This window comes from Athene noctua, chromosome 12 (genome assembly GCF_965140245.1).
Source record: "Athene noctua chromosome 12, bAthNoc1.hap1.1, whole genome shotgun sequence".
NCBI lineage: Eukaryota > Metazoa > Chordata > Aves > Strigiformes > Strigidae > Athene > Athene noctua.
Window position 1 is genome coordinate 24,272,110 of NC_134048.1, and position 25,310 is coordinate 24,297,419.

At 49.9% G+C, this 25,310-nt stretch overlaps 2 protein-coding genes across 8 annotated transcripts in view; one reads left to right on the top strand and one right to left on the bottom strand.

Moving 5' to 3' along the window:
• Window positions 1-24,302, top strand: part of STK32A (serine/threonine kinase 32A) — a 36,085-nt gene extending 11,783 nt beyond the window's left edge. For all 6 annotated transcript variants that reach the window (XM_074916450.1, XM_074916451.1, XM_074916446.1 and 3 more), the window contains 11 exons: window positions 4,345-4,400; window positions 5,590-5,741; window positions 7,320-7,493; window positions 10,371-10,408; window positions 15,240-15,329; window positions 17,761-17,858; window positions 19,608-19,724; window positions 20,560-20,685; window positions 21,397-21,525; window positions 21,869-21,933; window positions 22,276-24,302. In XM_074916450.1, the coding sequence (XP_074772551.1) occupies window positions 4,345-4,400; window positions 5,590-5,741; window positions 7,320-7,493; window positions 10,371-10,408; window positions 15,240-15,329; window positions 17,761-17,858; window positions 19,608-19,724; window positions 20,560-20,685; window positions 21,397-21,525; window positions 21,869-21,933; window positions 22,276-22,369 (1,139 nt within the window). In that variant the 3' untranslated portion in view covers window positions 22,370-24,302. The remainder of the gene's footprint in view (window positions 1-4,344; window positions 4,401-5,589; window positions 5,742-7,319; window positions 7,494-10,370; window positions 10,409-15,239; window positions 15,330-17,760; window positions 17,859-19,607; window positions 19,725-20,559; window positions 20,686-21,396; window positions 21,526-21,868; window positions 21,934-22,275) is intronic.
• Window positions 24,303-24,515: 213 nt separating this feature from the next.
• Window positions 24,516-25,310, bottom strand: part of DPYSL3 (dihydropyrimidinase like 3) — a 33,856-nt gene continuing 33,061 nt past the window's right edge. For both annotated transcript variants that reach the window (XM_074916444.1, XM_074916445.1), the window contains exon 14: window positions 24,516-25,129. In XM_074916444.1, coding sequence (XP_074772545.1) covers window positions 25,041-25,129 — 89 coding nt within the window. In that variant the 3' untranslated portion in view covers window positions 24,516-25,040. The remainder of the gene's footprint in view (window positions 25,130-25,310) is intronic.

Below are 25,310 nucleotides of genomic sequence, written 5' to 3' on the forward strand. Positions count from 1 at the left end.
TTACCTGTGCTTGCCCCGGGTGACTTGCACTTTTCACATTCCTGATCGCCTTCCTCGGGGTGATATGTCCTGGCTGTGAGAATGGCAGTAATAAGTTGAATTTTCCTTGGAGTGGCTGGTCTCTCTGCTAATCCTTTCTCTGGATCTGACATGCTTTGTGCAGTATCAGCTCCTGAGAAATAAATAATACCCCAGGCAATGCAGTGACCTGTGCGAGGTGACTGTCCTTGGGGCGGTAAATTTTTTCAGACAGATGATTTGTGAGAGCCAGCTCTGTGCTTGGTCAGGGCTTGGTTTCAGCAGACAAAGCCTGGCAGCATGTGAAGCCCCTGTTAGCTCTGTGGCAAAGGGCACCGGCCTTTCCGAGTGTGACACATCATGCCCCCTGCTCAGTGCATTTGTGTGTTGTGCTGGCAAGTCAAGGGAAGGGCCCAGGCCTGACCATCTCGAGTGGTTCAGTGTTGGTCTGTTGAGTTTCAGTAGGCTCAGGGATCACCCTTGCACCCAGATACAGTGGCCAGACCAGTGCAGTTGTGCTTGCGTGGCCCTCCAAATATAAAAAGCGGTAGTGTATTTTTTCTCTAAATTAGTCATATTTTAATATACTGGGGGGAGGAGGGGGGAAACCCAGCTGAAATGGTCACGTCCCCTATTGACTTTTCCATTATCTTGGCAAATTTGTGACCGGAGACTGTATCACTCTAGATGTCACAAACTTGTCCTTATTCTAATCTCAATTAAAACTGCCACAAATTAAGAGCTGCTGGGTGCAGCAGGAAGCAGCGCAATGGCTCTCCTGCTTGCTGGCACTGGCGGGTCACTTGGCGGGGCTGCAGCGGGCACGGAGCGGTCCCACCTCTTCGTCTATGCCACGGCGAGGCTTTTCCTTTGGCACCCGCGTGGGCGTGAACAGCAGTATCGAGGGGTGTGAGTGCCGCGGTGCCGAGCAGGCCCCCCTCTCCTCACGGCCCAAATTCCACCTCCGGCAGCTCCGTGCCGTTGTCTGCCTGGTGCTGCTCGCTGGGACGCTCCGGGACCCGCTGCTGGGGCGGGGGAAGGTCCCTGTCTAACGAGCACTCTGCCTTTGCGCCCAAGAACTGGGGCTGCTTCTCAGAGAACTGTGCTGTGGTGTTCAGGGATTTCATTTCATTACCTCTCAGTTTCCTTAAAAATAAAAAAAATTCTGGAAGACTACTCGGGCAGTTGCAACAAGGTGAAACCTTTTGCAAAACAGGGTTGTTAAGGAGCTGAGTGGCGGGTGAAAACACCTGGATTTCTGTTGTGCTGTGGGCACACGACTCCCCTTCCCGTGCCGTTCTGCAGCCGCGGGCTCCCCTCTCCTCCCGCAGCCCAGCCACTCGCTCACGGAGCGCGGGCCCCTCCAGCCGCACACACGGCACCTGCCGGCCCTCGCTGTGCATGCACAGTCCTGACGCCTCTGGTGTATTTTTCCAAATTGCTGTTGCTATAATTTGGCTCTTTTCTGTGGCACCATGATTTTGTTGTTTGGGGTTTTTTTAAGACGGACTTCTCAAAGGGGCTTTGTTTGCCTTCGGTTGAGGTGGGATGACAGGATTTTCTCTCAGCATTTCCTCTGGCTAGGCACAGTGGTGGGTAATAAGCTAGGGAGATGAAAAGAAGATGTAATAACCAAACAGAGGTTCAGTGCTGCAAGTTGATCTCAACTCCTAACGTAGTCAGGAAGAGACCATGTTAAAAGCCAGATTTTGTTTGTGCTGCTTGTGGGCAAAAGGCTGTGGAAAGCTTCCTGGAGTACGACAGCCAGATATTCTCCCCAGCTGGCCAAATCTGTTGGAAGATAAAGTAGAAATAGATAGTAGGTGAGGACAACAGCTGGGTGAGATGGACGTACATCGTTCGTGGGCCTTTGCCAGCGTCCTCTCCAGCTCACTCTGTCTTTACTTGCCCGGGACTGGGCAGAGCGTTGGACGTGTCTGCACTCCGCTGCCTGGCTCTGCACCAGTTCAGCTCCCCAGTGCGAGGGACTCACATTGCCATTCCTCGTCCTGTGGTAGCACTTGTTTTCCTGAGGCTGCAGAGCAGAGAAGGGAGGGAGGGAATATAATGAAAATGGGGGAAATTGCAGTGGCAAAAGGAAGACAAGTCATAACAGACTGTGCGGTGCTGTGCTACCTGGGGCAGGTGACAGCGGTGGGAGGACCTGAGCCCCCAGAGCAGTGACCTCCACTCGGCACTTGGAGTCCAGGGGCTTTGGCAGAGTTGATTTATCTCTGATAAGGATGTTTTTTTGTGGCTCATTCTGTATTTTTTAATCTAAATAGCGTTCCTTGAACCTGGGTTTAGCAATACTACCCCCACTTTCAAAATGCTGTTTCATGCTTATGCTTCAGCTGCTTCTTTACAGCAATTGTATTATCTTCCTTGGCATCTCTTAAACATAATTTGTCTGAGTTGGCATATCACATGAATTTTCTCTCTGAAGGGCAAATGCTTTGGCTCTTTCGTTGTTTTAGATGCCATCAGGCAGTGAAATGAGGCGTGTCAAATCTGTAAAGGTGGATTCAGGACTAAGCGCATGTGTTTTGTTCCTGATTTGGACACCACCAATTTCAGTATTGTTTGGAAGTGAGACTCAGGGTTGGCTCACTGGGAAAACTGGGGATAGTAGGAAAGCTAAAAGAGAGTTTAAAATGTGAGCCTACCTAATCTGAGAGTCTTAAATAAAGAACATGCAATTTAGCTTTCTTACGACCAGCTCAGTTATAGACCCATGTTTAAAATCTTAATGCAAATGTTAATATTAAAAGACAAGGAGGTAGAAGGTGTTACACCTTCATGAAAGTGTTCCTATTAAAAGACAAGAGACCGAGGGTGTTAACATGCAATCTGGCTGCTGCCTTAGCTCCTCTGGATTTGCAGCTGGCCCAGATGTTAAAGCCTGGCTGCACCTCTGTGCTCTGCTCTGCTCTTGCTGAGCCCCGTGCTGGGTCCTGGTGCTGGGGACCCGAGAGTCCCCCAAGAGTCCCCACTCCCTGCTGCTCCTGCAGCGAGTCTCACTCTGCAGCAGGAACAGAGGGCTCCTTTCCCCTCTTATTTGTCCCTGCAGGCGATAAGCATCTTTGTTCTCCCTTTGTATTCTGCAGGTATCCACTACCCTTCTCTGGGATGGTCTAACTGGTAAACAGGTCCAGTTAAACTCAATTGTTATCGACTCGATATTCACAGCTGTTGTTCCAGGTTTGACAAAGAGGGGCACAAGGCAAACGAACTCCACGATTTTGAGCCCATCACATCGGTGGAACCTCTCAGCTCCAGGGGTCATGCTAATTAAAGCTGATGAGTTGTTATAAATCCATCAGAAGCCTTTCTCTGAGGCCTTGAATGAGCATCTGGGTGGGGTGTGGTTCAGCCAGCAGTGGCTGGTTAAGTAGCAGGTCCCTGAGCGTGACCCCCCCCAGCTGACGGGTGCTGGGCACCACGCGGCTGCACCGGCGTCTCAGAGGAGCCTTAGCAGGAGTCAGAGCACCCTGCCCGGAATCACTGCTTGGGTGCCCTATCCAGCAGTCGGCAGCAGGTTTGAAACAGCACACTTAATCTGTGTTTGCTGGATGGTAATTTGATTTGCTGTTTCTCTGGATCTATTTATTGCCTAAGATGAAACACAGGCAGCTTCATCCTGGTGCATCAGAAACACTTGATCTGTAGGGTCCTTCAGACTGGCACTTCACAGAACATTCTCCCTTGCTGAGCAGAGGGTCACCTGCCAGCTCCAGCCGGAGGCCGGAAGGTGAAGCGAGATGCACGTTCACGTTCCTCCCTCCCTGTTCCAGTGCACGGTCTGCAGAGCTGCTGCTCTCCTCTTTCCCTTCTGAGCCACTCCGGATGCGGAGGGGGGCGAAGCTTGCAGCCAGGGCTGCTGGTTTATCTTGCACAGTTATCCCACAGTGTGGCCTAGAACACCATAAGGATGTGAAGATCCAGCTGCCCATTTTCATCTTTCACATAGTATAAATGTTTGATGGACTAAAATACCTTGCATTTGGTTTCAGCAGGAGCAAGATGAGGCTTTTGTGTTTAACAGGCAGGGCAGACCGAAAACATTCACTCGGTGGTTCCTTGCCTGATCTGCCACTGGCAAAGGCTGACCCAGGGAACTTGCCCTGGCAGCTGAGCTGCAAAGAAAAAAAGGCTGTTAAATGCCAAGTTTTAAACAGCATCCAAATCTCCAAAAGCAACAGAAAGTTGCTAGGGTATCCCTTGTTTTTCTCAGCTCTTATCTTATGGGGAAAAAGTAGAAAGAAGGAAATATCATCAAACATTTGCTCAGCCATTTAATATTTGAATGTTTGCTCTTTATTGCAGTCACCTTCGACCATTTTGAAATTTTGCGAGCTATTGGGAAGGGCAGCTTTGGAAAAGTAAGTATTTTGTGAACTAATCACCAGTTGGACAGCTGGAATTGTAGCTGATTGAGAAATGGGTGAATTAGAGGCTCACATGAGAGTAAAGAAATAAACCCCTGCATTGTCAGTGAGCTTTGACCTGAGTTTCAACTCCTGGTAATCAAGAAGGGATCAGAGCCTGATTCCTCATCCATTCTGTAGCCACAAATTGTATTACAGGAGATTAAAATGAGAAACTAATAAATCACGTGAGCTGAATTTCATTATGTTTCTGGATAACCATTCTCTAAGATTTTCCAGCCATGATGATGCATCTTTATTAAAGAACCACAATCAATGTGACGGGCCTGGCAATTTTTTTAAAAGAATATTTCTCTGTGAAACACAGTGTTTGTTATTAAGCATCAGGTTATGGTCACACATTTTATTTTTATGCTGTTATGGAATTCCCCATTTGTATGTGCTGAGAGAATTCTAGAAGGCCATTTGCCCCTTGGTGTAAAAGCCCACTCATGCCAGAAGTGGGTTGTGCCTTAGGTGCAGAGTGTGACAAAAATCTCTAGACAAAGAGATTTATTTGGTGGTGAAACAAACACTGACTGAAACTTTTCAAATTTGTCCCAAACTCATCAACTGTTTTGGAAATAAATCTGAAAACCCAGTCTGTTTTGTTTTGCACTGCTAAAAACTGAGTCTTTAATTGAAGCAATGTTTTGTTCTAGATTTGGTGAAATACAAGTGTTAAAATTCAAACCCCAGTACCCCTAAAAGCCCAATGTTCATCGTGAGCTGAATGAAAATTATCAAGAAGGGGGAGATAAGGGGCTGCTCCCCAGTTTCTAACCTGTAGTTCTGTGACGGAAGGGACTCTTTCAGACAGTAACTGATGTGCGAGGGATGGACGTGACTGAAATTAGTTTGTGCTATTAAATAAAATGTTGGCTTGTGTGCAGTCACCTATCTCAGATCATTGTGGTGATAAATTCCATCTCCTCACCTTCCCCCCCCCCCAGCAAAATTTCTTTTCTTCTTTGGCTGAAAACTGGGTGAGAGATTTACTGGTGCTGTCCAGCGTTGCAGCATCAACGCCCGGAGCTGTGACTTGGCAGCTAAAGGCCCTGGAGAACGCTTATGTGACCATGTTTTACCTGCCTAAATTTTCTGACAAATTGTCTCTGATTTATCCCTTGATTTGCTCACTTAGGTCTGCGTTGTGCAAAAGAACGACACCAAGAAGATGTATGCCATGAAATACATGAATAAACAGAAGTGCGTGGAGCGTAACGAAGTGAGAAATGTTTTCAAGGAGCTGCAGATTATGCAGGGCCTGGAACACCCCTTCCTCGTTAATTTATGGTAAGATATTGCTCCTTTCTTACTGGCACAATTCAGCGCTGTCAGGTGGAGACATCTCTGAGGCCCGGCTGGGAGCGGCGGGTGTCTCGCTGGCGGCGGGTGGGCTGCGCGGTGCTGGTGAGCGGCGCCGATGGCTGGTGGGTGCTCTGGGGAATCCCCCCTCGCCCTGCTGCCCACCCTGCTCTGGGTGCAGCCCAGCACACCGTTGGCTTTCTGGGCTGCCAGCGCACGGTGCTGGCTCACAGGCACTTTTCCGCCCCCAACCCCCCCAAGTCCTTCTCCTGGGGGGCTGCTCTCCATCCCCTCCTCGCCCAGCCTGGGTTTGTGCTGGGATTGCCCCAACCTGTGGGCAGGACCTTGCCCTTGGCCTCGTCGAACTCCATGGGGTGGGCCCGTCCCCCCTCTCCAGCCTGCCCAGGTCCCTCTGGATGGCACATCCCTTCCCTCAGCGTGTCCCCGCACACACAGCTCGGTGTCGGGGGAAACTTGCTGAGGGGCCTCGATCCCACTGTCCCTGTCCCCAACAAAGATGTTGAACAGCACTGGTGCCAACCCCGACCCCCAAGGACATCACTTGTCACTGCTCTGCACTTGGTCACAGAGCATCGACCACAACAATTTGAGTGTGACCATGCAGCCAATGCCCATCCCGAAGAGCTGAGTGGGAGCCCAAGGGGAGCAGACAGCGTTCATCCCGAGCTCCAAGCTGGATTTCCACTGCTGTATCGAGTAACCGATTGCTCGGCCAGCTGGGACTTTGCGGCAAGTGAAGGGAGATTTATGGATGATTTTCACCGAGTGCCAGCACAGACGTGACAGGGGTGATGTCTGGAGCTGCAGCACTCGTGGTTGGAGGGGCAGCTGTTTCAGCCTGTGACCAGCCTCCCCGGCCGCGTGCAGTGCGTGGCAGGGCTGCCACCTCCCTCCTCGTGTGTCCTCTGTGGGAGCGTTTCATTGCTTGTAGCTGCTGGCACCAGCTGTTAAATGCTGAGTAGACCCCTGTGGTTCAGGAAGAAGCAATAACTAAGCATTAGTATGAGGTCCTCCCCAACATAAAAATGTGTGGTCCGCACCTCCTGGGCCCTTTCTGGTCTGTGCTGGCAGTCACTGCCCCTTGCATCCCACACAGACACACCTGGGAGCCGTGCTGCCTGCCAGCCTCCTGCCATCTCCCGTCACAGCCCTTAGCAGGAGGAGATGAGCAGCAAGCTGCGTTGGAGTGAGGGGTTTGGGGGTTGGATGTGGCTTTGCTTTTGAAGTGGCTATTAGTAACATGTTCACATTAAAACACTGGGTTCCTGTTCCTCTAGTGAGCCTGCTGGTCATTGTTCAGACAAACTGCTCTGGCTCTTTACAGATCTGAAGCTAAATTATTGTAATAATTTATTATTACAATGTAATATTGTATGACAATAGGAGTTTAGTTGCAGTGGGAAATGGGTCATGGAATGGTCATGAAATTGTTCTTCCCCAAGTGAAAAAGTTCCAAGAAATGATGAGTATTCCCAGAGCTACCATATGTCCCTTTATAACATGTTTTATTTCAATATTGTCATCCCTGAACCCTTGCCATTTTAGGTACTCGTTCCAGGATGAAGAAGATATGTTTATGGTTGTAGACCTGCTGCTTGGAGGGGACCTGCGTTACCATCTCCAACAAAATGTGCGGTTCCAAGAAGGCACCGTGAAACTCTTCATCTGTGAGCTGGTGCTGGCCCTTGACTACCTCCAGAGCAGGCACATCATCCACAGGTCAGTGGGGACCTCATGGCTGGGCTGGTGCCTGTGAGCTCTGGTAGGGGCAGGCTTCTTCCTCTTTGACATGAAAGGGCAAATAGATGCTTAAGAGCTGAACAAAATATTCTCCCACATACATTTGCTTCTATGTAAAACACTAGGCTTCCCGGAGAAGCCATCTCATAGACAACTGAGAGCATCTTATTTCTCCCCCTGGGATAGCTATGATACAGCTTATTTGATTTGTTTGTTGATCCTGCAAAAAGCTGTCTCTAATAGGTTTAATTAGCTGTAGCTCATTAGCTGGTCCAGGGGGATTAGGCGTCAGCATTCAGAATTCCCTGCTGTCACACTTGAAGGGGTCTCCCTTTTGCTCCCCCCTCCGTACCGCGCTGAAAGATGAGGAATGGGACCAAACGCAGCTTTTTTCTCTATGAAATTAAATTCCCTTTAGAAGTGGCAAGAGTTTCTTTTTGGCTACCAAGAGTTTTCATGGCCAGTTAAAACATATCTGAGCTCTTCCCACACATTCAAAGACCTGCAAAATAAGAGGAGGTAGAGCTCCTCCGTGGTTGGAGAGGCAGGGTTTGGCAGTGCAGGCCTCTGGGGTCCGAGGGTTCTGACTTAGTAGCTGCTAACAGGTGCGCAAACAGGGAGGGACTAGCAGAGGGTTAAAGGCAAGGAGAAGATAATTTCATTTATAATCATCACTCCAGAAGAGCTTTCGTGTGAATATAAAAATAAAGCATGGTACAAAATTCAAACCCCTGGTAGTTAGCAGGAAGGAACACGCTGTTGAAGGGCTGGTGAAGATTAACGCCTGTTCATGGCTGCAGCGTTTGGCTGCTGATTCTGAGACACGAACGTGGAAAGGCTGGTGCTCGGTGTGCCCGCAGCGAGCCCCCGCCCCGAGCACCCAGAGGTTCTGGAGCCCGACCTCCCTGGGCACAGCTCCCACTTTCTCAGGAGTCTCGTCTTTCCTGCTGCTTGTTTTGTTTTGCACCCGCGCAGGGCTCTTGATGACCCGAGCTTGGCAGGCAGCTGCCCCGTTCCGCTGCGGCGGCCTGGGACACCAGCACCAGCAATGGGTGAGCAGGAGTGAAACACGGCGAGGGCAGACGGGCTGTCCCTGTCCTGGGCAGTGAGGGATAAATCCTCCCACTGCTGCCTTGGCCTGGGCAGGCTGAGCGGGGCACGGGCCTAAGGGAAGCACAGGGAGGAAATCCTCTATTAGTGATGTATCACAGTCAGTGCTCATAGGACTGGGGGGCCAGAGGTTCCTCACCATCCAACGCTGCAGGGCAGACTGTTCCTCGTAGGGATGAAGGAGGCAGGAGCACGGGGGGCCCGGGGGCTGTGGGCCCCGTTCTGGGCCATGTCCCTGCCCTCGCGTCAGCATCGCCGAGGGGGGTGCGAAGAGGACAGACAAAAGGCAAAACTCCTGGGCATTCCCAGAGGGTTGTGTGTAAATATAGGTGGGATAGGCTGAGGTTTAGGCTGCAGCGTGTATTTCAAGGAGCTATACATGCTTAAGGTGCATCGTGTATGGCAGAGTTATTCAAATAACGCTGTAATGCAAGTTGTTTAATTAACAGCGTAACCCAGTGGGACAGTATGAGATGGATAAAGTGCTGAGTCAATTACACTACAACATCTGTAACTGGGAACATCAGGAGACAGAAAAGGGAATCCTTATTTTGTCTGAACAAAGCTGTGCAGAGCCAGCAAACAGCCTGATGGCTGGAATTATTTCCCACCTACATGTAGAAGAGTGGGAAAAATTTCTTATATTTTCAGGCTAGGAAATGGTATAACTAGTTTCTAAAAAATAAATGTGCAAATAATCAATAAACAAAATTATCCCTGTTCATTGCTTGCATCCTGGAAATGATCTCACTGTGCTGGAGTAGTTCCACAGGCTGCATACCAGACTGAGATCAGAAAAGGCCCCAGTGGAAATAAAAAGAATATTTTAAAAAGGTTGAAAACTGGGTAAGAACCAAAAACCCATCTTTATGGTTCATTTCAAAACTGAAAAAAATTTTTGTATCGAGGGATTCAAAGAATCCATTTTTTTCAAACTCTTTTTGCTGAAACATTTCTTAAAGTTTTTGCTTAAAGTAACGTTTTCGCAAAAATACCAAGTGTGGCATGGCTGTGTTTCGCTTCTGCCCACCCGGACTGCTCAGCCCTAGCCCGTGGCACAGTTCTGCTGCGCCTACGGGGAGAACCCGCCGCTTGCCTGCACCCCCTCCTCCCTCTGCTCTCTTGATTAAATGGCCAGGTGCTGGCCCCACCTGATAGCGGGTGAATGGGACTGGTGTAATGACCTCATTAAAAACAAGTAATGACTTGTAAAGTCACTCAGGTGGACACAGGAGGCATATCAGGTGTACGTTTTCTGCCTTCCACAGAAAGGTAGAGGTATTATTGTTTTGGTTGGGGTTTGGTTTTTTTAGTTCAGGAACAAAACCTGTGGGCAACCCATTTGTTTCTAGAACAAAGATGTTAAAATTATTTGGTTTTTACTGAGTAAATGGGGAACAGCTCTCAACAGAGTACTGAAACAGATTAAGAAATAAAAGGAGGAAAAAGAGAAAAGGAAGCTCTGATATTGTAGGTGGACTGCCAGTCCAAACCTCCGTGGCCTTCACAGCCATAGCCCTGTACCACCGTTTCTGCTTTTGTGATTTGATCAGCCACCCTCTTATCCCTAAACCAGACCCCGCAGGAACATCAGAGCTGAAGAGCCCAGCAAAGGCACCTTCCAGGGCCGATGTCTCTGTCAGGGCGTCCCTCCAGAGCCAGGGCTTTCCTGCAGTGCCTCCAGCCATGCTTCCTGACACTTTTCCAGGCTAATGGCTGTCTCCCTTTCTCTGCCTTTTTTCTTAGAGACATCAAGCCTGACAACATTTTACTGGATGAGCATGGTAAGTGCCAGTTGCTTTGCGGTCGTGCGTATGCATAAAAGCAGAGTCAGTTAAAGTTTAGGTGCTTGCTGGTTTTCTCACTGTGTGTTGCTTTCTCTCCCTCAGTTCGGTTAGGAACAGGACTGTGCTTTCATTGCTGTCCTTTGCTTTCTGAGTGGCTGCGTCTTGTGCCTTCAGGGCCCTGGGCACCCTGTGATGCTGTGGTACTTCTGGGGTGCCTTAGTCTTCAATCAACCCCCTCTGACTGGTCTCTGGTGTCCCTTGGGCCGCTTGTGGTCAGGTGTCTAGCAGACCTTGGTTTAAGACCTTCTTGGCTCTTGCTTAAAACTTACTCAGATTGTAATCATTTGAATGGAAATGCTCACGTAATTGCAGGCTGTGTGTAATGTATGCTCACAAACAGAATGAATTGTGGTTGAATAGATACTCTTCATTCAGGTATTTTCTTTTTCCTTGAGTATTTGACATTGGGAGGGAGCTCCAAAGAGGATTTGGGGCTAAGTCTATTATAGATGTTACTATCATTTTTTCTTTAGTCTTTTTCTCTTGTATTACGCTCTAGACACATATTTTTTTGTCCTGGCAAAGCTTTCACAGTGAAGAGTTGTCTGATATTTTTTAGATTTTAACTCATTAGAAAAACACTTTGTCGTTTCCTAGTTTTTGAAAATCCGTGTAACTGGTTTGTGAGAAATCTTCATTAGCAGCTACTGCAAGGCACTCAGAGAGGGAGAGTCAGTGCAGGGACAAGGTGTTTCTGAATTAGTTATCACTTCAGAGGCTGCAATAGAGATGCTGAAGCTCCTGAGGAATTGCTGTGGCTCTTGTGTGTGACTAGGGTTGCCTGGCAGCACCTGAGCCCAGACTCTACCCGTTTTGCATACGACCTCTAATTTCAGAGTGCTAGCTAATTATTTATTTAGGAGCTGTCAGTAAAGCTGCTTCTGCCTCCAAGTGCAGCAGCCTCTCTCCTGCCTCACTCGGCACTTCTGCCCTTGCCCCGTGCACAGCCCCATGCAGGGGCAGGTACTCACCCCCAGGCTCCCCCGGCCAGGGCTCTGCAGGGCCACATGCCCTCAGTCCTCACCAGCAGACACTCTCAGGTGACCTGTCACCATCTTCCAGGAACCCCTGTGCCCCGTAGGACTGGGGTGGCATGGCTGCTGAGGGAGCTGGAAGCACCAGAGCTGTGGAAATGTAGGTCAGCATTCCCCAGAGAGGGAAAAAACAGAGGGGAGGAAGCTCTGCTTGTCTCTGCAGTTGCCCTCAGTTCAGCAGGACATAACCTGCAAACTTCTGTAATGACACTGCAATTTCGGTTGATTTTTGAGCCTATTCTCTGCTCGCTGTGATGTTTTAACTGTCTGTTGCAGAGGTTTCAGAGTTATTTTCTGTGGATGTGCCCTTGACTTCAGTGTCCTGCTGACTATGACTTGCAGTATTTCTTTTCTTCATCCATGGCAGCAAAGGTGTGTCTGCTCATGCATACAGAAAGCTTTGTGCACACACAGTTCAGGTTTTCTTATCCCCAGAGCAATTGCTGTTGTAGCGTGTTTATCTATATTTAGCCCAGTAGATTGAGCTTGTTTCTCAGTATCTCTTTCCCATAGAATGGAGCTGCAGCTCCCCACTCTCTCTCCTCTCCCTTCACCAGGCTTTCACAACTGTGATCACAAAACATATGCTATTTGCTAACATCAATTTTTTATACTGTTCTCAACTGACACCCGTCCCCTATGAGTGTGGCGCACCTGGAGGCCTTCAGCAATCGGGCTTCGTCCTTCATTTTCTAGACTCTTCTTGCCCCTTGACTCTTTGTCGCATCTTCCTTTCCAGCTGTGAGTCCTTCACCCTTTCAGATTTACATGTCGAAAGGTGCCCATGTCTGATACAAACTGCAGCCCCCTTTTTGCTGCCATTACTCACTGACGAGGCTGCAGGAGCCCTTGTGCACATCCTCTGATCTTTGTGTAGGAGACGGGTGTGAGTTTTCCCTCATACAAAGGCCTCTCCTGATGCCACACGTTGAAATGGGTTGTCCTGCTGCTGACTCTCATGAACGTGACACCATTTGCCTCTGTCACCCTGCTCGGTGGCAATCTGTATTACCATATCCATTTCAGCTAAGAAATTAGTGAGCCATAAATAAAGGGGAATATCGGGCAAGTGTGTGTCTGTGCAATAAATCAAGCGGTTGTTCAACATCAGAGATTGGGATCAGGTCCCACAGTGAAAAATTCCTCAGCAGATGACCACCTTCAACAGTCATTCCAAGCACAAAGTGATTTTCTCCTTTAATAAGTCTATCGATTTGGCTCAGTGACAGCACAGCTCACCTGTGAGTAAAAGACTATAACAGATGGCAGTTTCCAGGAATTGTGACTAATTCATCAGGAGTTTTTGGCTAGGTCATTTGTCTAATAAAATTGAAGGAAAGCTCAGTTTTATCTCTAGGAAAACTGAGAGGTGTTTTGCAAGAGCCCTGTAGTGGCTTTGCTCGGTATTGTTTCTTGTACCACTGTCGCACGGTTCTCGAGGGCAGTGCTAGGAGGAGTGAGTTCGTGCCGAGGCAGGCACTGTGCGCGGGGCCCATCTGCTCTCTCATCCCAGCCCAGTCTGTCCGAGAAGCTCCGTACCCCGTAGCTCTCATGTCTCTTGTTTTATATTCTTTGAAATGTTATCTTCATTGAATCTGCAGAAGTCTTATATTTTTTGCACAAAAGATGCTCTAGAAAGGTGAAGGAATTATGTAGTAACAGGTGCTGGATATAGTAAGAACATTCTTTGCCTTAATGCAGAACCGAGGGCTTGATCCGAAAGTGCCCGTTTCAGGCAGACAGGATGAGCTTTGGGCAGGACCTGGGTCCCAGCCTACAGCTCTGGCAGGGCTGTTTCAAAACCGACTGCAGTTAGAGACGCTGAGCAATCAGGAGAACACAGGTCTGAGTGTCTGAGCCTAGAGCCTGGCAGCAACACCCAGCACATCCCTGCTGTTTCCAGTAGCTGCCATCGCGGGTCACCCAGGACACCCCGTTCTGTAACGCTGCCGCCGCTGTTCAGCCTCTCGCACCATCTGGATCCACCTTCCTCAGCATCACTGCCTTGATTTGGTAATTTCCCAAGTGGGCTAGTTCATAAACCGTGGTATTTATCTGAAGAGAATAATTTAAAAGATTCATCCAGAGAAAGGGATGTTTGTGCTCGGAATATCAAATTCTTAATCAGTCTTTATGATTCCTATTTAGGAAAGCAGCTCACCGCAAAGCGGAGCGAGAGATGGGAGAGAAAGCAATGCAAGGACGTAGAGGACAGGACAGTCGTATGTCAGTCTGTTCTCTGAGGCAGTCCCCAGCGATTTGATGCCCGTTCTGTAGTGTGCAGACTGAGGAAGAGCAGGCCTGGCTGGTGTAAGCAGCAAGGAGGGACACCCCGCTCAGGCGCGTGTGCTCCGGGGTGCTGCTCCGGGGTGCAGGGAGGAGGCTCCTGCGCTTTGCACACACACATCTTGGAGAGATGCAGGCAGGAGCCTGCACGTGATACAGTGTTGTTAGGTAAAATCACAAATTCTACTTTTATTCCACAAATTTTCTCAACTAGATCAGATAGTTGCAGCAGGCAAACTTGTATCACGGTTCTCCTAAATAGATAGGCACAACTGTCAAGATTTACTTAAATGTTTCTTAGTATGCAGAGGTGACAACGGGAATTCATTACCAAAGCAGCAGCTTTTAGACATATAAATGTGATCTTATTCTGCTTTAACTCGAGAACTAAAGCAGCAATGAATTTCTAGCTGTTGAAGCTAATGACTGAGGGAAGTGTTGTCACAGCGCCTCCGCTCTTTGGTTAGAGGAAACAGCAGCAATTCAGCCACCCTCTGTCGTTGCAGAGGAGGGTGGTGAGGCTGCAAAACAACATACAAAACATCTGATGCTTTTGGTAGTGAGCCCACCCTTGTCAGGGATGAGCAGGTGCCTTGGGAGAAGATGCACGAGGCCAGGAGGAGAGAAGACTGCCTGCATTTAATCAGAAGAATTAGGCTGCACTAACACACAAGTTTCAAAGTGGTTCTCTGCAGTGAAGCCAGCCTTGTATTGATCACCTGTGCTGCAGTGCGTGCTTGGTCTGCTCCCCGGTACCGGTTCTGTGAATAAGGAATAATAAATGAAGTGCTTGGAAAAAAGAAAAAAAAAAAGTTCAAGCAGAAGAGCAGGCAAGAGCTAGGTGGAAGCATTTGCTTTCTCATCCCTGCAAATCACATCCACCTCATTTCCTTTTCAGTTTGCAGGCAGCAGTTGTGTGTGTTGTAGCAGTGACAGCAGAAACCATTCCTCCCCCCAAGCTGGGTTTTCACGATGTCTGAATTTCTTGCGCGAGGCTCTTTTGCTGCCAAAGGTGTTTTGTTCCGTTCTAGAGACATTCTCTGTGGAGGAAAACAGAGAGAGTGCTTATTACCTGGAACACCAAAGGACAAGTAGCTAGAAAGCCAAAAATATCAAGGATTTTTTTTTTTTTCCAAAAACATAGTGGAATTTTTTCTGTAAGAAGAGTTCAGTTCTCTTTTCCCCCAAATTTAGAATGATTCACAACAATTATCATTAAATGATCTCTTGGAGAGCTCCATTTTTTTTTTCTCCCCAAAGGGTCAATTTGATGTAACAAGATGTATTTGTAACCAACCTGCAAGCTGAAATATTTTCTACCAGTTCCCCCACCAGAATCTTTTTTTTCCGGAAACTCCTTTCCATACAGTATTTAAGTTTCTGATTTAAAGCTGTTTTTCATGTGAAATTAAAGCAAACCAGGTTACACATTAACCTCTATCTTTCAGGACACGTGCACATCACCGATTTCAATATTGCCACGATGCTGACTAAGGAAATACAAGTCACCACCATTGCTGGCACGAAGCCGTATATGGGTAAGAACCAAGGACAATTATGTTCTCTCGAGTTACCATTTTACGGGCTTGTTTGACAGCTGTCGTGAGATACAGATGAAATCCTTTTTGATGAGAGTTTGAACTCTTTTCCTCCTGGTTTGTTTAAGATGAGGAACAACCTCTTGAGGTGCTGGGGGGGGCGTGGCGGGAGCCCCTCCCCGGCCACACCCTGATGCAGCTGGAAAATGTGCATCCGTCTACTGATTTGACACCACAGAGCAAAGCACATGTACTGCAAAGGCAGATTTTAGTGCTGTTATGCCATTCTGTGCAGCATGGGTTTGATTATGAAATAAGATAGTTACATTCTTGAGATCTCGGAGCTTTTCACAAACAGCAGCCAAGCCGTGTAGCGAAGATTAAATGCTCTTGCTACCCTTGAGAAGTAAGATGAAGCACAGAGGCTTGTATTTGGTCCCTCAGTACATTAGCACAAGTCTTAAGCTACTGCATTGCTAGCAAGAATGTGAATTTTTATATGAACTGGCTGCTTTAAAGCCTAGCATTACTCTGTGCTGAGGCCAAGTGAGTGGATTTAAGGCTTGAATCAGAGAGAAATGTCCTGAGCTAATGCTAAAGAACTGTGCAAACATGACACAGGAGAGCCCTTTTAACTATAAGTTCAACTTTCCTAACTAATCAAAAACACTGAAAAGCATCTCTACTACAGCCAACACAACCCCTCCCACACAAAATACCTACTTTCATATACAGCAGCACTGTCTCAGACCTAAATAAATCAGCCTCCCTACAGCTGTTGCCTTGGGGCAATCCCCTGGGAATCTCCTTTTTATCAAGATGACCAAGTTGACCTTTCACCTTTGCATCACCAGTGTGATCCCTTTAAAAAGGCAAACATGCACAGAAAAGAAAGCAGGGCTGCCTGGGTTTTTTAGAGCAATTCTTGCCTCCCAGCTCACACAAAAATCCTACAGTACTTTTTTCCTTACTCTCAAAAGGGAAATCTATTGGCCAAGAAAGAACATTTCAGTCTGTGCCTCCACCCACTTCCTATTAGCCTGGTAGCCTCCTCCTAAGAAGCTGTGGTGCTCAGGCTTCGTTCAGTTAAAATTTGCTTTTCCCTGCCAAGGGTGCAGTTGGCACTATGTCTGCGTTTACGCTGCATATTAATGTTTCTACAGAGCTGCTTTCATTCACTGTGTGAGGCTGTTTAGGCTCTGCCAGATTGAAGTACTTTAAATATGAACAAAGAGATGTGAGTGGGATGGGAACAGCTTTCCAACGTGATGATCTACTAAGCAGAGCAGCTTTCTGGGGGAGGTGAGGAGATACTCAGGCCAATTTTATGGTTGGATGCAGAGAATTCGGGTTGGTCCTTGTCCCAGAGCCCATTAACTGTGGGATAACAGGCAGGTCCTACGTCAGTAAAAGGAGTTTATTCTTTCTGGGCTCTGGGGGTAGAGAAGCACAGACAGATCCACATGGAGGGGACAGGGGGGCTCTGTGGTTCCCCGGGAGCAGGATCACAGCAGCTCTGGGAGGGCTCTGCGCTGGGACGGTTGGAGTTTTGGTGCTCTGTACAGTGTAGGAAATTAATTGGGTCTGGAGAATCTCTTTGTGATTACAGGAGTTGGAATAAAGTGTTCTGTAATCCAAATGAATTGGATTGCGCTTGTCGAACAGTAACCGTTCCAGTTACGAAGGGGATAGCACACCTGTTTCTCCAGGACATCCCATCATTTACACACACTAACCAGTTAAGTTTTGTAACAGTCCACTGAAGCAGAGATTATGGACAGTCCCATTTCACCAGTGGGGAAAGACACAGGAGCTGAGGCGCTTGTTTGGCTTTTAACAGAGTAGAGAATGTTTCACACCGTGCTAACGGCATGTGTAACGAGCAGAGTCAAGGTTTTGGGGAGTATCCGTTCCCAGGGCAGGTGACTGTCTGGGCCGGGCTGGCGTGCTGGGATCTGGGTCAGGCCTGGCTCACACCCCGCCGGGCTCGGTGCCGTGCGGGACGCGAGGTCAGCCGCTCCCGCTGTGAGCAGCCACAGTGGCTCGTGGGGAAGCTCAGGGTGGTTTGCCCCCGCGGGGTTTGCTCTTCTCTCTGCGCTGAGGCCCCTCGGAGTGGGATGTTTCTGCACTGCAAGGCTGAGACAGCGGGCAAAGAACCCAACAGAGGCCAAAAGGTGAATTGCTGCAAGGAAACCCATGCGTTCTGATTCGTGTCCACCTCAGGAGTGTTTCAGTAAAGGACTAGTCTACCAGCCATATGCCATTGGTTTGAAGGAAAAAACTGCAATTATCAGAGGTAGTGAGCATTATGCTGATTTGTGTCCTAGGCAGACTGGCGGGGGTGCTCTCTGTGGCATGAATCAAGCATCTGTGTTGCTCGTTTCCACTTTCATTGCAGCAAGGCAAACTTTCCTTTTTCTGTGTTTCGCAGCACCTGAAATGTTTAACTCCACAAAACCCACCGGCTATTCCTTCGCCGTGGACTGGTGGTCCCTGGGGATCACTGCCTACGAGCTGCTCAGGACCCGGGTACTGTGCGTGCGGCTCCCATCCGTCTCTTTCCTCACACGCTCTGTTGGGGAGGTTAATGCTTTGTAACAGGGGTGAAGGGGCCGAGCCAAGCTCAAGGCTTGAAGGGTTATTACAGCACAGGAAGCAGAAACCACACCTTTGCCGGGGTTCTTGTGATCACAGCTGAGGGCTCAAACGGTCACAATACAGAATGGTGTGTCACAGCGGTTGCCCGCTGCGCCCCGGGGTTGGTGTAAGCTGGGCAAGGCAAACAACTGACAGCTCCCAAACTGGGCTGCAGTGTGATTTACTTTGAGCTCCCATCCAGCAAAAAAAAAACGAAAACTTGAAAAAGAAAATTCTCATGTCTCTTATAGTAAGAGTGAGCAGTTTGAGCAAAAGCAAACTGCAATGTGTAAATTATTAATAAAGCACAACCCCTGCCTGTCATGTCAGTGCTCTGCCTGTAACTCAGGTAAGGTTGGGGGCCTTGTAGGCAGACGATCAGGTTAGTGTTTTGGAACTGCTGTGTAAAAAAAGTGGGACAAAATTGTTTAAATTACGTTCTGCTAAGCAAAAGGTTGTTTAAAATCTTGAGGCTAGGAAATTTCTTTCAGTACGAGTCTGCAAAACATTTTTTTAAGAAACTCTATTATCATTCTTTGCAGAATGCCTAAAAAAAATATTTTGAATATATTTTAAATAACAGATTTTTCAAATGAAATTGCATGTCTGGAATTGTGAGCAATCAAGCTAGTTCACATTAAGGGGCTATGACTGTGACCTGCTGGGTAGCTGATGCCATGTGTCCCCTGTAGGCCTGTTGTGTAACATTTGAGTTTTCGGTTTGTCGTGTTCAGTGGGTGGCAGGACTGTTCATCACGGTGGCTTTTGACTCGCTGGCACGATTCCCAAAGGTGGGAACAGAAACACCCGCGGGTGTTCACACCTGAGGGCAGAGCCTGGTGAGATGGTGGCACCCGTGGCACAGGGGGTGGTTACCTCGGGGTCCACCCAGTGCCAGTACACGTTCAGCACAATGGTTTGATCTCACAATTTATAGGTACTATTTTTCAAGTGTACTTTTAACACCCTCGCCTCCCAAAATACCGTAAAAGTCTGGGAGTCAAACATCTTTCAAAATGGAGGCACCCTACCATCGTGAGTTCTCCCTCTGCACGAGGCAGTGGTGCTCTGGGGTGTGCCCGTGGAGGTGACGCTCCCAGCAGGGTGGCGGGGGCCGCGCGTTGCCCCTCGGGTCAGGCCGTCGCTCGCGGGCGGCTCGGGGCCGTGTGCCGTGGCTCCGCTCGCGGGTGCCTGTGCCCTGGAGCTGTCGGTGGGAGCGGTCCTGCTCCTCTGCACTTGTGTCAGCTCCAGCCTGAGTGAAGAACTGAGACCAGGGACACATTTTACAGGGAGCTTGGGGGTGCTCTAACCACAGCACTATATGTATGAAATCCTTTCTGATCGCCCCTTAAGATACAAACAGCGAAAAGGCCAAGAAAACCCAAGCTGGCTGATGACTCGAACCCTTGGGCTTTGCCTTCTGTCTGTGCTCATTAAATATCTCGCTGTTATCATTGTTATTGCTGACATTATTATTTTTATTTCAACTGAGCTGCAGTCACACAGGGAGAGACTTCCAGCGGGAGGCTTGGGGAGTGTACAGAGAGACTTTGTTTGAAGCTTCTTTACTCCAAAAAGATTTCCCAAGGAGTCTGAAAAAACAGATAAATTAAAATGCTTTCCTTGTGGCATTTTTCACAGAGGCCGTATCACATTCGCTCCAACACTTCCATAAATGAAATGGCTCACGTGTTGAGGACGGTGCCGGTGATGTACCCTGCCGCCTGGTCCGCGGGGATGGTGGCTCTGCTCAGCAGGGTGAGGGCGGCCGCAGCCCGGCCGGGAGCCACGGCCCTCCATGATGCTTCGCAGTAGGTCATGGGGAGTCAGACTGTGTCCAGAGCCAGGGGACCCTCAGGAGACCCTCAGGGCACCGCCTGACCAACACCGGGTGGCCTTAGCGCTGGGGTGGGAGCGGGGAGCGGCGCTGGGCCTGGCGGGGGCTGAGCTCCTGCGGGCGAGCACGGCTGCTGCGCAGGCATCTGCCTCCTCTAAGGGCACGCGCAGCCTTTGCTTCCAGAGCTGCTCTGTACCTTTGCCTCTCTGCGGTGACATAGCTTAGAATAGGTATTCATACATGTATCAATAAATTTGGAAAAAACCACCTGCTTTAAAAAAATTTTAAAAAACCGTTTTTCCCAGTAATGAGAAGATTTGCAAGAAGTGCTGAAACTATTTGAAATCCTTTGACACCATGTGGTTTATGCACTATTGCATTTTTAATAAAGCTGTTATCAAAATTGCTTCAAAATCATTACTGGGATCATTTTGAAGCTGGAGTCACATTTGAAGTGAAGCCGTATCTTCAGTACACAAAACTGTTGTTTGACAGTGTCAGACACGGTTTGCCTGCAGCGGCAGCAGAGCTGAAATACTGAACCCAGTGTAACAGTACTAGCTGCAGACTTTGGAAAAATATGCAAATAGTTTTCTAACTTTCAAATAAGTGTAGGCAATAAAGTAGTAGTTAATGTAGCTTTCATCTGGTTTTACCTGGTGTGACTCTGCACAGGCACACCTGTACGTACCTAATCTCTGATTCTGCCTCTCAGGGTCTCACTTTCTCTCCTCTTCCATTTAACTCTCGCTGCAGTTGCTTGAGCCGAACCCCGAGAAGCGTTTTTCTCAGCTGAAGGATATCCAGGACTTTCCATACCTGTCAGATGTGAACTGGGATGCTGTTCTCCAGAAAAGGATGACGCCAGAATTCATTCCCACGGTGAGGCAATTTGATTTTAACAGGTTCTCAGTGTGCCCAGGCGTCACACACGGGGCACCAGGTCACGGGCCCCTCAGAGCCCCGCTCCCCCCAGCCCCTCAGATGCAGAAACCCCGCGAGCAGGCGTGGGCTCGTTACCCTGCAGGTCACCCACCATTTTATCATCATCGTTTCTCCTGTGATGACTGTCCCTAACAAACCCATTGTTTGTAGTAAAACAACACATTTGGTAGAGGAGTGTTTCTGATCCTTTTTTAATTAGTTTAAAACAGCAGAGAAGTAACATAACCCTTAGGAAAATCATCCAAGGAGTGTTGTGTACAGCGTTACTCCTGCTGCTTTTCAGCCAAATAAAAGTTGGGCTAAACGATGAATATTTGTTAACTGTATGTATTTTCCCCCTCTGTGGCTGGTTTTCTCTCTGGTGGGTGCACGCTTTAAAACCAGTTTTGCAGGCTGCTGTGCTCCTCTGCAGCGGTGCAGCCCAGCTGAGACACAGCTGTGTCCTCGCTCAAAAAGAGCAATTGTCACACCTTGCCAGTGTCCCCTGACTGAAGGAACGGATGAAATGAGAAGTGCAGCAGGTGTTCTGGCTGTGTGTGCAGTTGTAATTATTTTTTACAAAGTGCAGCTCCCAGATGCAGTCTGATTTATGAGAGACTCTTCGAGACAGGCTCTGATCACTTAAGACCACCTCTCTTTCCCCTCCAGAAAGGCAGACTGAACTGTGACCCAACCTTTGAACTGGAAGAAATGATCCTAGAATCCAAACCTCTTCACAAGAAAAAAAAGCGCTTGGCTAAGAAGGAGAAAGACACCAGCAAAAGCAATTCCTCCCAGGTGAGAGGAAGCAGGTACAAGCACATGGTCAAGGGAGTCTCATTTTCCAAGAAAGCTGATTGCCACCTACACAGCCACAGCAAACTGTTTAAACAGAGCAGTTTTTCCCTTGTGACCAGCCTTATCCTCAAACTCTTCTGCATCTTCCCTTTGATGGGAGGCAGCACGTGTAAGCACCAGTGTTGTATGAGGAGGGTTAGTGCTGTTCTCCCCACTGCAGTGCTAAAGATGCCCCATACCTAAAGATACCTTTACATCTCCTTGAAACTGTCCTTGTAACACCTTTCTGTGTCAACTGAAAATTTATTCCCCATCTCTTTATTTTTCTGTTTGAATGTGGAAGGCCTGCCACCTTCAAAAGCACCTAGAGATGCTCCAGAGGGACTTCATTGTTTTCAACAGAGAAAAGTAAGTACTGGTGCAGAGGCAGCACAAGAGACTGGCCCTTGCCAGAGCCTTGGGCAGACCTGGGCTTTGGGCAAACGCTGCAGATGTGGCTTTAGGAGCTCGCTGAGGAGAGCAGGTGCTGGTGGCTGGCGGCTGAGCGCTGGGCTCAGGGCCACGAAGGGCAGTGACTGCCCCGTTCCTGCAGGCAGTGTCACTGCGAGGGGCTGGGGCTGGGGGCAGCAGGGCCCAGCACAGCCCCTGTGGGGATCGGGGTGCTCCCAGGCAGCCGCACCGCTGCGTGGGCCCTGGCACGGCCTGGCCTTTCCCTCACAGCTCGACTGTCCCTTTCTTTCTCTCCCTAAGGGTGAGGCACCGCTGCAGCGACAGCCAGGAGACCATCACGCTGCCCAAAAGCAGAGGCACGTACAAGGAGGGCAGCCAGAACAACCACCTCTGAGAGCAGCACGGCCCTGCCGGAGCGTTCCTTGTGGGCCAGCACACACCCACCCGCACCCCTGCGCAGCGCTGGCCCACGGGACGCTGAGGGTAGCCCAGGGCAGGGGGGCCAGGCGGGAGCTGGGGCACCCGCTGCCTTCCACCCCACAGCCTAGCCGTGGGGAGAGAGGCCGTGGGAGCTGCCCCCATGATTTTCTGCTGTCAGTTAGACTGGGACCCTGTTATTTTGCCTTCCTTGGTGGGATGAGGTTTCGGTAGTCACCCTCTTGCATTGGCTGGTGTCACAGCCCGTGGTGCCGCCTGCCGCGCCGGTGGTCCCAGCGCTGTCACTGCTGGGGTCGGTCGTGGTGGCGGCTCTGTGGCAGCGCTGGGGGTCTTGGGACCCTGCACAGGCTCATGGGCACCTGCTCCAGGGGGAAGAGGCCGCTCCTGGCTGCGGGGTCTCCACCGGTGCATCGCGACCAGGGTGGCCTTTGCCAGCGTCTGTGAGCAGGGGCACAGAGGGATGGAAGGGGCAGCGACCGCCTCCCTTGCTGGGAGGGAGCAGCAGAGGTTTCCCGACCATCTCCCCTCTCCCCACACGGGCTCCTGTGCCTGTTCCCGGCAGAGCGGAGCTGCAGTGGTGGGTTGGAGCCTGCAGATGGGTGTGGAGGTGATGAGGTAACGGCCAGGCCCTGGTGAATAACCAGCATCCAGATGCTTTTCCAGGCCAGCCTGAAAAACCCACTCATCAGCACAGGATGCTGCTGCAACTCCCTGAATCCGATGGGGTTTGGCTTCCAGCACCAGAGGTAAATCTGGATTTGTGTTTTTCATCTATCTGCCATTGGAATTGTGCTTGATCTGGAGTTTGCAGGACCAGCTGTCCTGGTGCAGTCCTTGCCAAGGCTGAGATTGGCCACAGCCAATCGGTCGAGCTGGGACTGATGCTGTGATTCAGATGCTTTGGCAGACCCGAGGTTTCACCTCCTTATTCACCATTTTTCCTGTTCTCAGCAATACAGTGAATGCATGATAGCATTTGCCTCCCATTTACCCAAAGCTGTTCTTTCTATCCCCTGTGCCTTCCTGTCTGCCTAAATCTGATCAACTAAAAAAAAAAATAATAAAATTAACAGCCAACGAAGGGCTCCTTCCCAGTTGCTCAAAAGCCCGTGTTACTGCAGCGGTCACTTGCGGGGGGAGGCAGCACGGGTGTGCTGAGAGCTCCCCGGGAGGGGTCAGCGCTCCGCTGGCGCTTCCCCTCCATCCTCCGCTCTTTGTGCGGCCCCACGGGGGCTGCGGGGCCAGGTGGGGCCGAGAGGGACGGTGCCAACAGCTGGACCTGTGTCCCCCCCACCCTGGCACCGGGGGTCAAGCAGAGGCTCAGGCACAGAAACGCGTGTGAGGGCGCAGGCAAGGCCCCGAGCCCGGCTCCGCTGCTGCCGAACTGCTGCTGTAAGGCCGAGTGCAGCAAAACCCTCGGGAACTGAAATGGTGAGAACATTGCAGCTTTAAAAATTCCCCAGACTTCCAAAACCATCTCTCCCTTCCCCTCTTCCTCCATAAAGAGAGTCACAGTCTCAGCTTAATCGCTACCAGGCAACAGGGAAAAGCTTTAATTACTTGATCGCAGAACTGCACAAAACTTCTAAGTATGAGCAGCCTTCCCCACCCCTGGCAAAACTATTCTGGCACGGCCCCTGAAGGACTGCAGCGTGGACAGCTTGTCCTGTCTGGGCTGCAGGCATGTAAAAATAAATATTTCAAGGTCAAATACTTAAGGAAGAAAAAAGAGAAAAAGTGTATTTAGCACAGCCTAAACTGACACTTAATTTTTGTAGTGTTTAATAAACAATCAAGTTTTTTTGCATGCTTTGCAAGCTTTAGAAGGCTGCGACCCTCTGTGAGAAGGGGAGTGTTTAACTCCCAGGTGCCCACAGAAACCGGCCCGCGGGGGCCAGGGCAGGCGGCAGGCGGGGACCAAGCGCAGAGGCGGGTGCGGCCGAGGCACCCTTTCGCCGGTACCTTCGCTTCTGCCCCACAGCAACACCCGCGGCTGCGGGTTCCGTCCCGCCACCTCCCCCCTGGAGCCGCCCTCGCACCGCCCGGCCCAGCAGCACCCGCCCCAGGCGGAAAAAAGCCAAGCAGCAACACCAGCTGTTTGAAGGAACAACTTTTTTTTTTAATAAAGTGTACAAAGTAGTAAAACTCCTTGCGCGAGGCGCTGTGACGGCCGTTACAGAGATGATTCGGGCTCCCCCGCGGGCTCGTGGTGAAACGCCAACGAGCGCCGGGTGGGGACGCAGGACGTGAACAGGACACGGACCCGCCTGCCCCCAGCAGCCCCCGGCCGCGTGGTTCCCGCTGCCCTGCACCACGCCATCCCCACGCGTCCAACACGACTGACACACCGACCCGAGCGACCTGTCTGAGCAGCATGCACACAGAGAGAGGAGGGAGAACACAACCCAGCCGAACCCACAACGACAACAACAGAAGTTAAGGCTATGCAGAAAACAAAATGAAGCAATATCTTTAAAGCTAGGTAGCAAGTAGCATTTGTGAAACATAAGGCTTGAGGCTTATTGATTCTTCAGAACAGGTTTATTTGCTTTTCCTTCTTAAACACCAATGTACCATTTTTCTTCCTTCGCTTGAACGGGGATTTTGTGTCCTCCTCGGCAGGACGTTTAGCTCAGGGAGGTTATGTTGGAGCGGCCTCCCGGGGGCGCGACGATGCGCTTGCTCGCGGAGCGAACGCCTTCATCCACCTGGGTGCCTGGGGAGGATGAGAAAGCACAAAGGGAAGGGGGAAAGCGAAGTTAAGAGCGTTTTCTTCACCAGACTGAGTGGCCAGGCAGCCTGGGGTCTGCCCAAAGGGCCTCCCAAGACTGCAGCAACCTGTTCCCTCTCCAGCCCCAGCAACGACCCCGAGAGCAGCAGTGGCTGCAGTGTCTCTG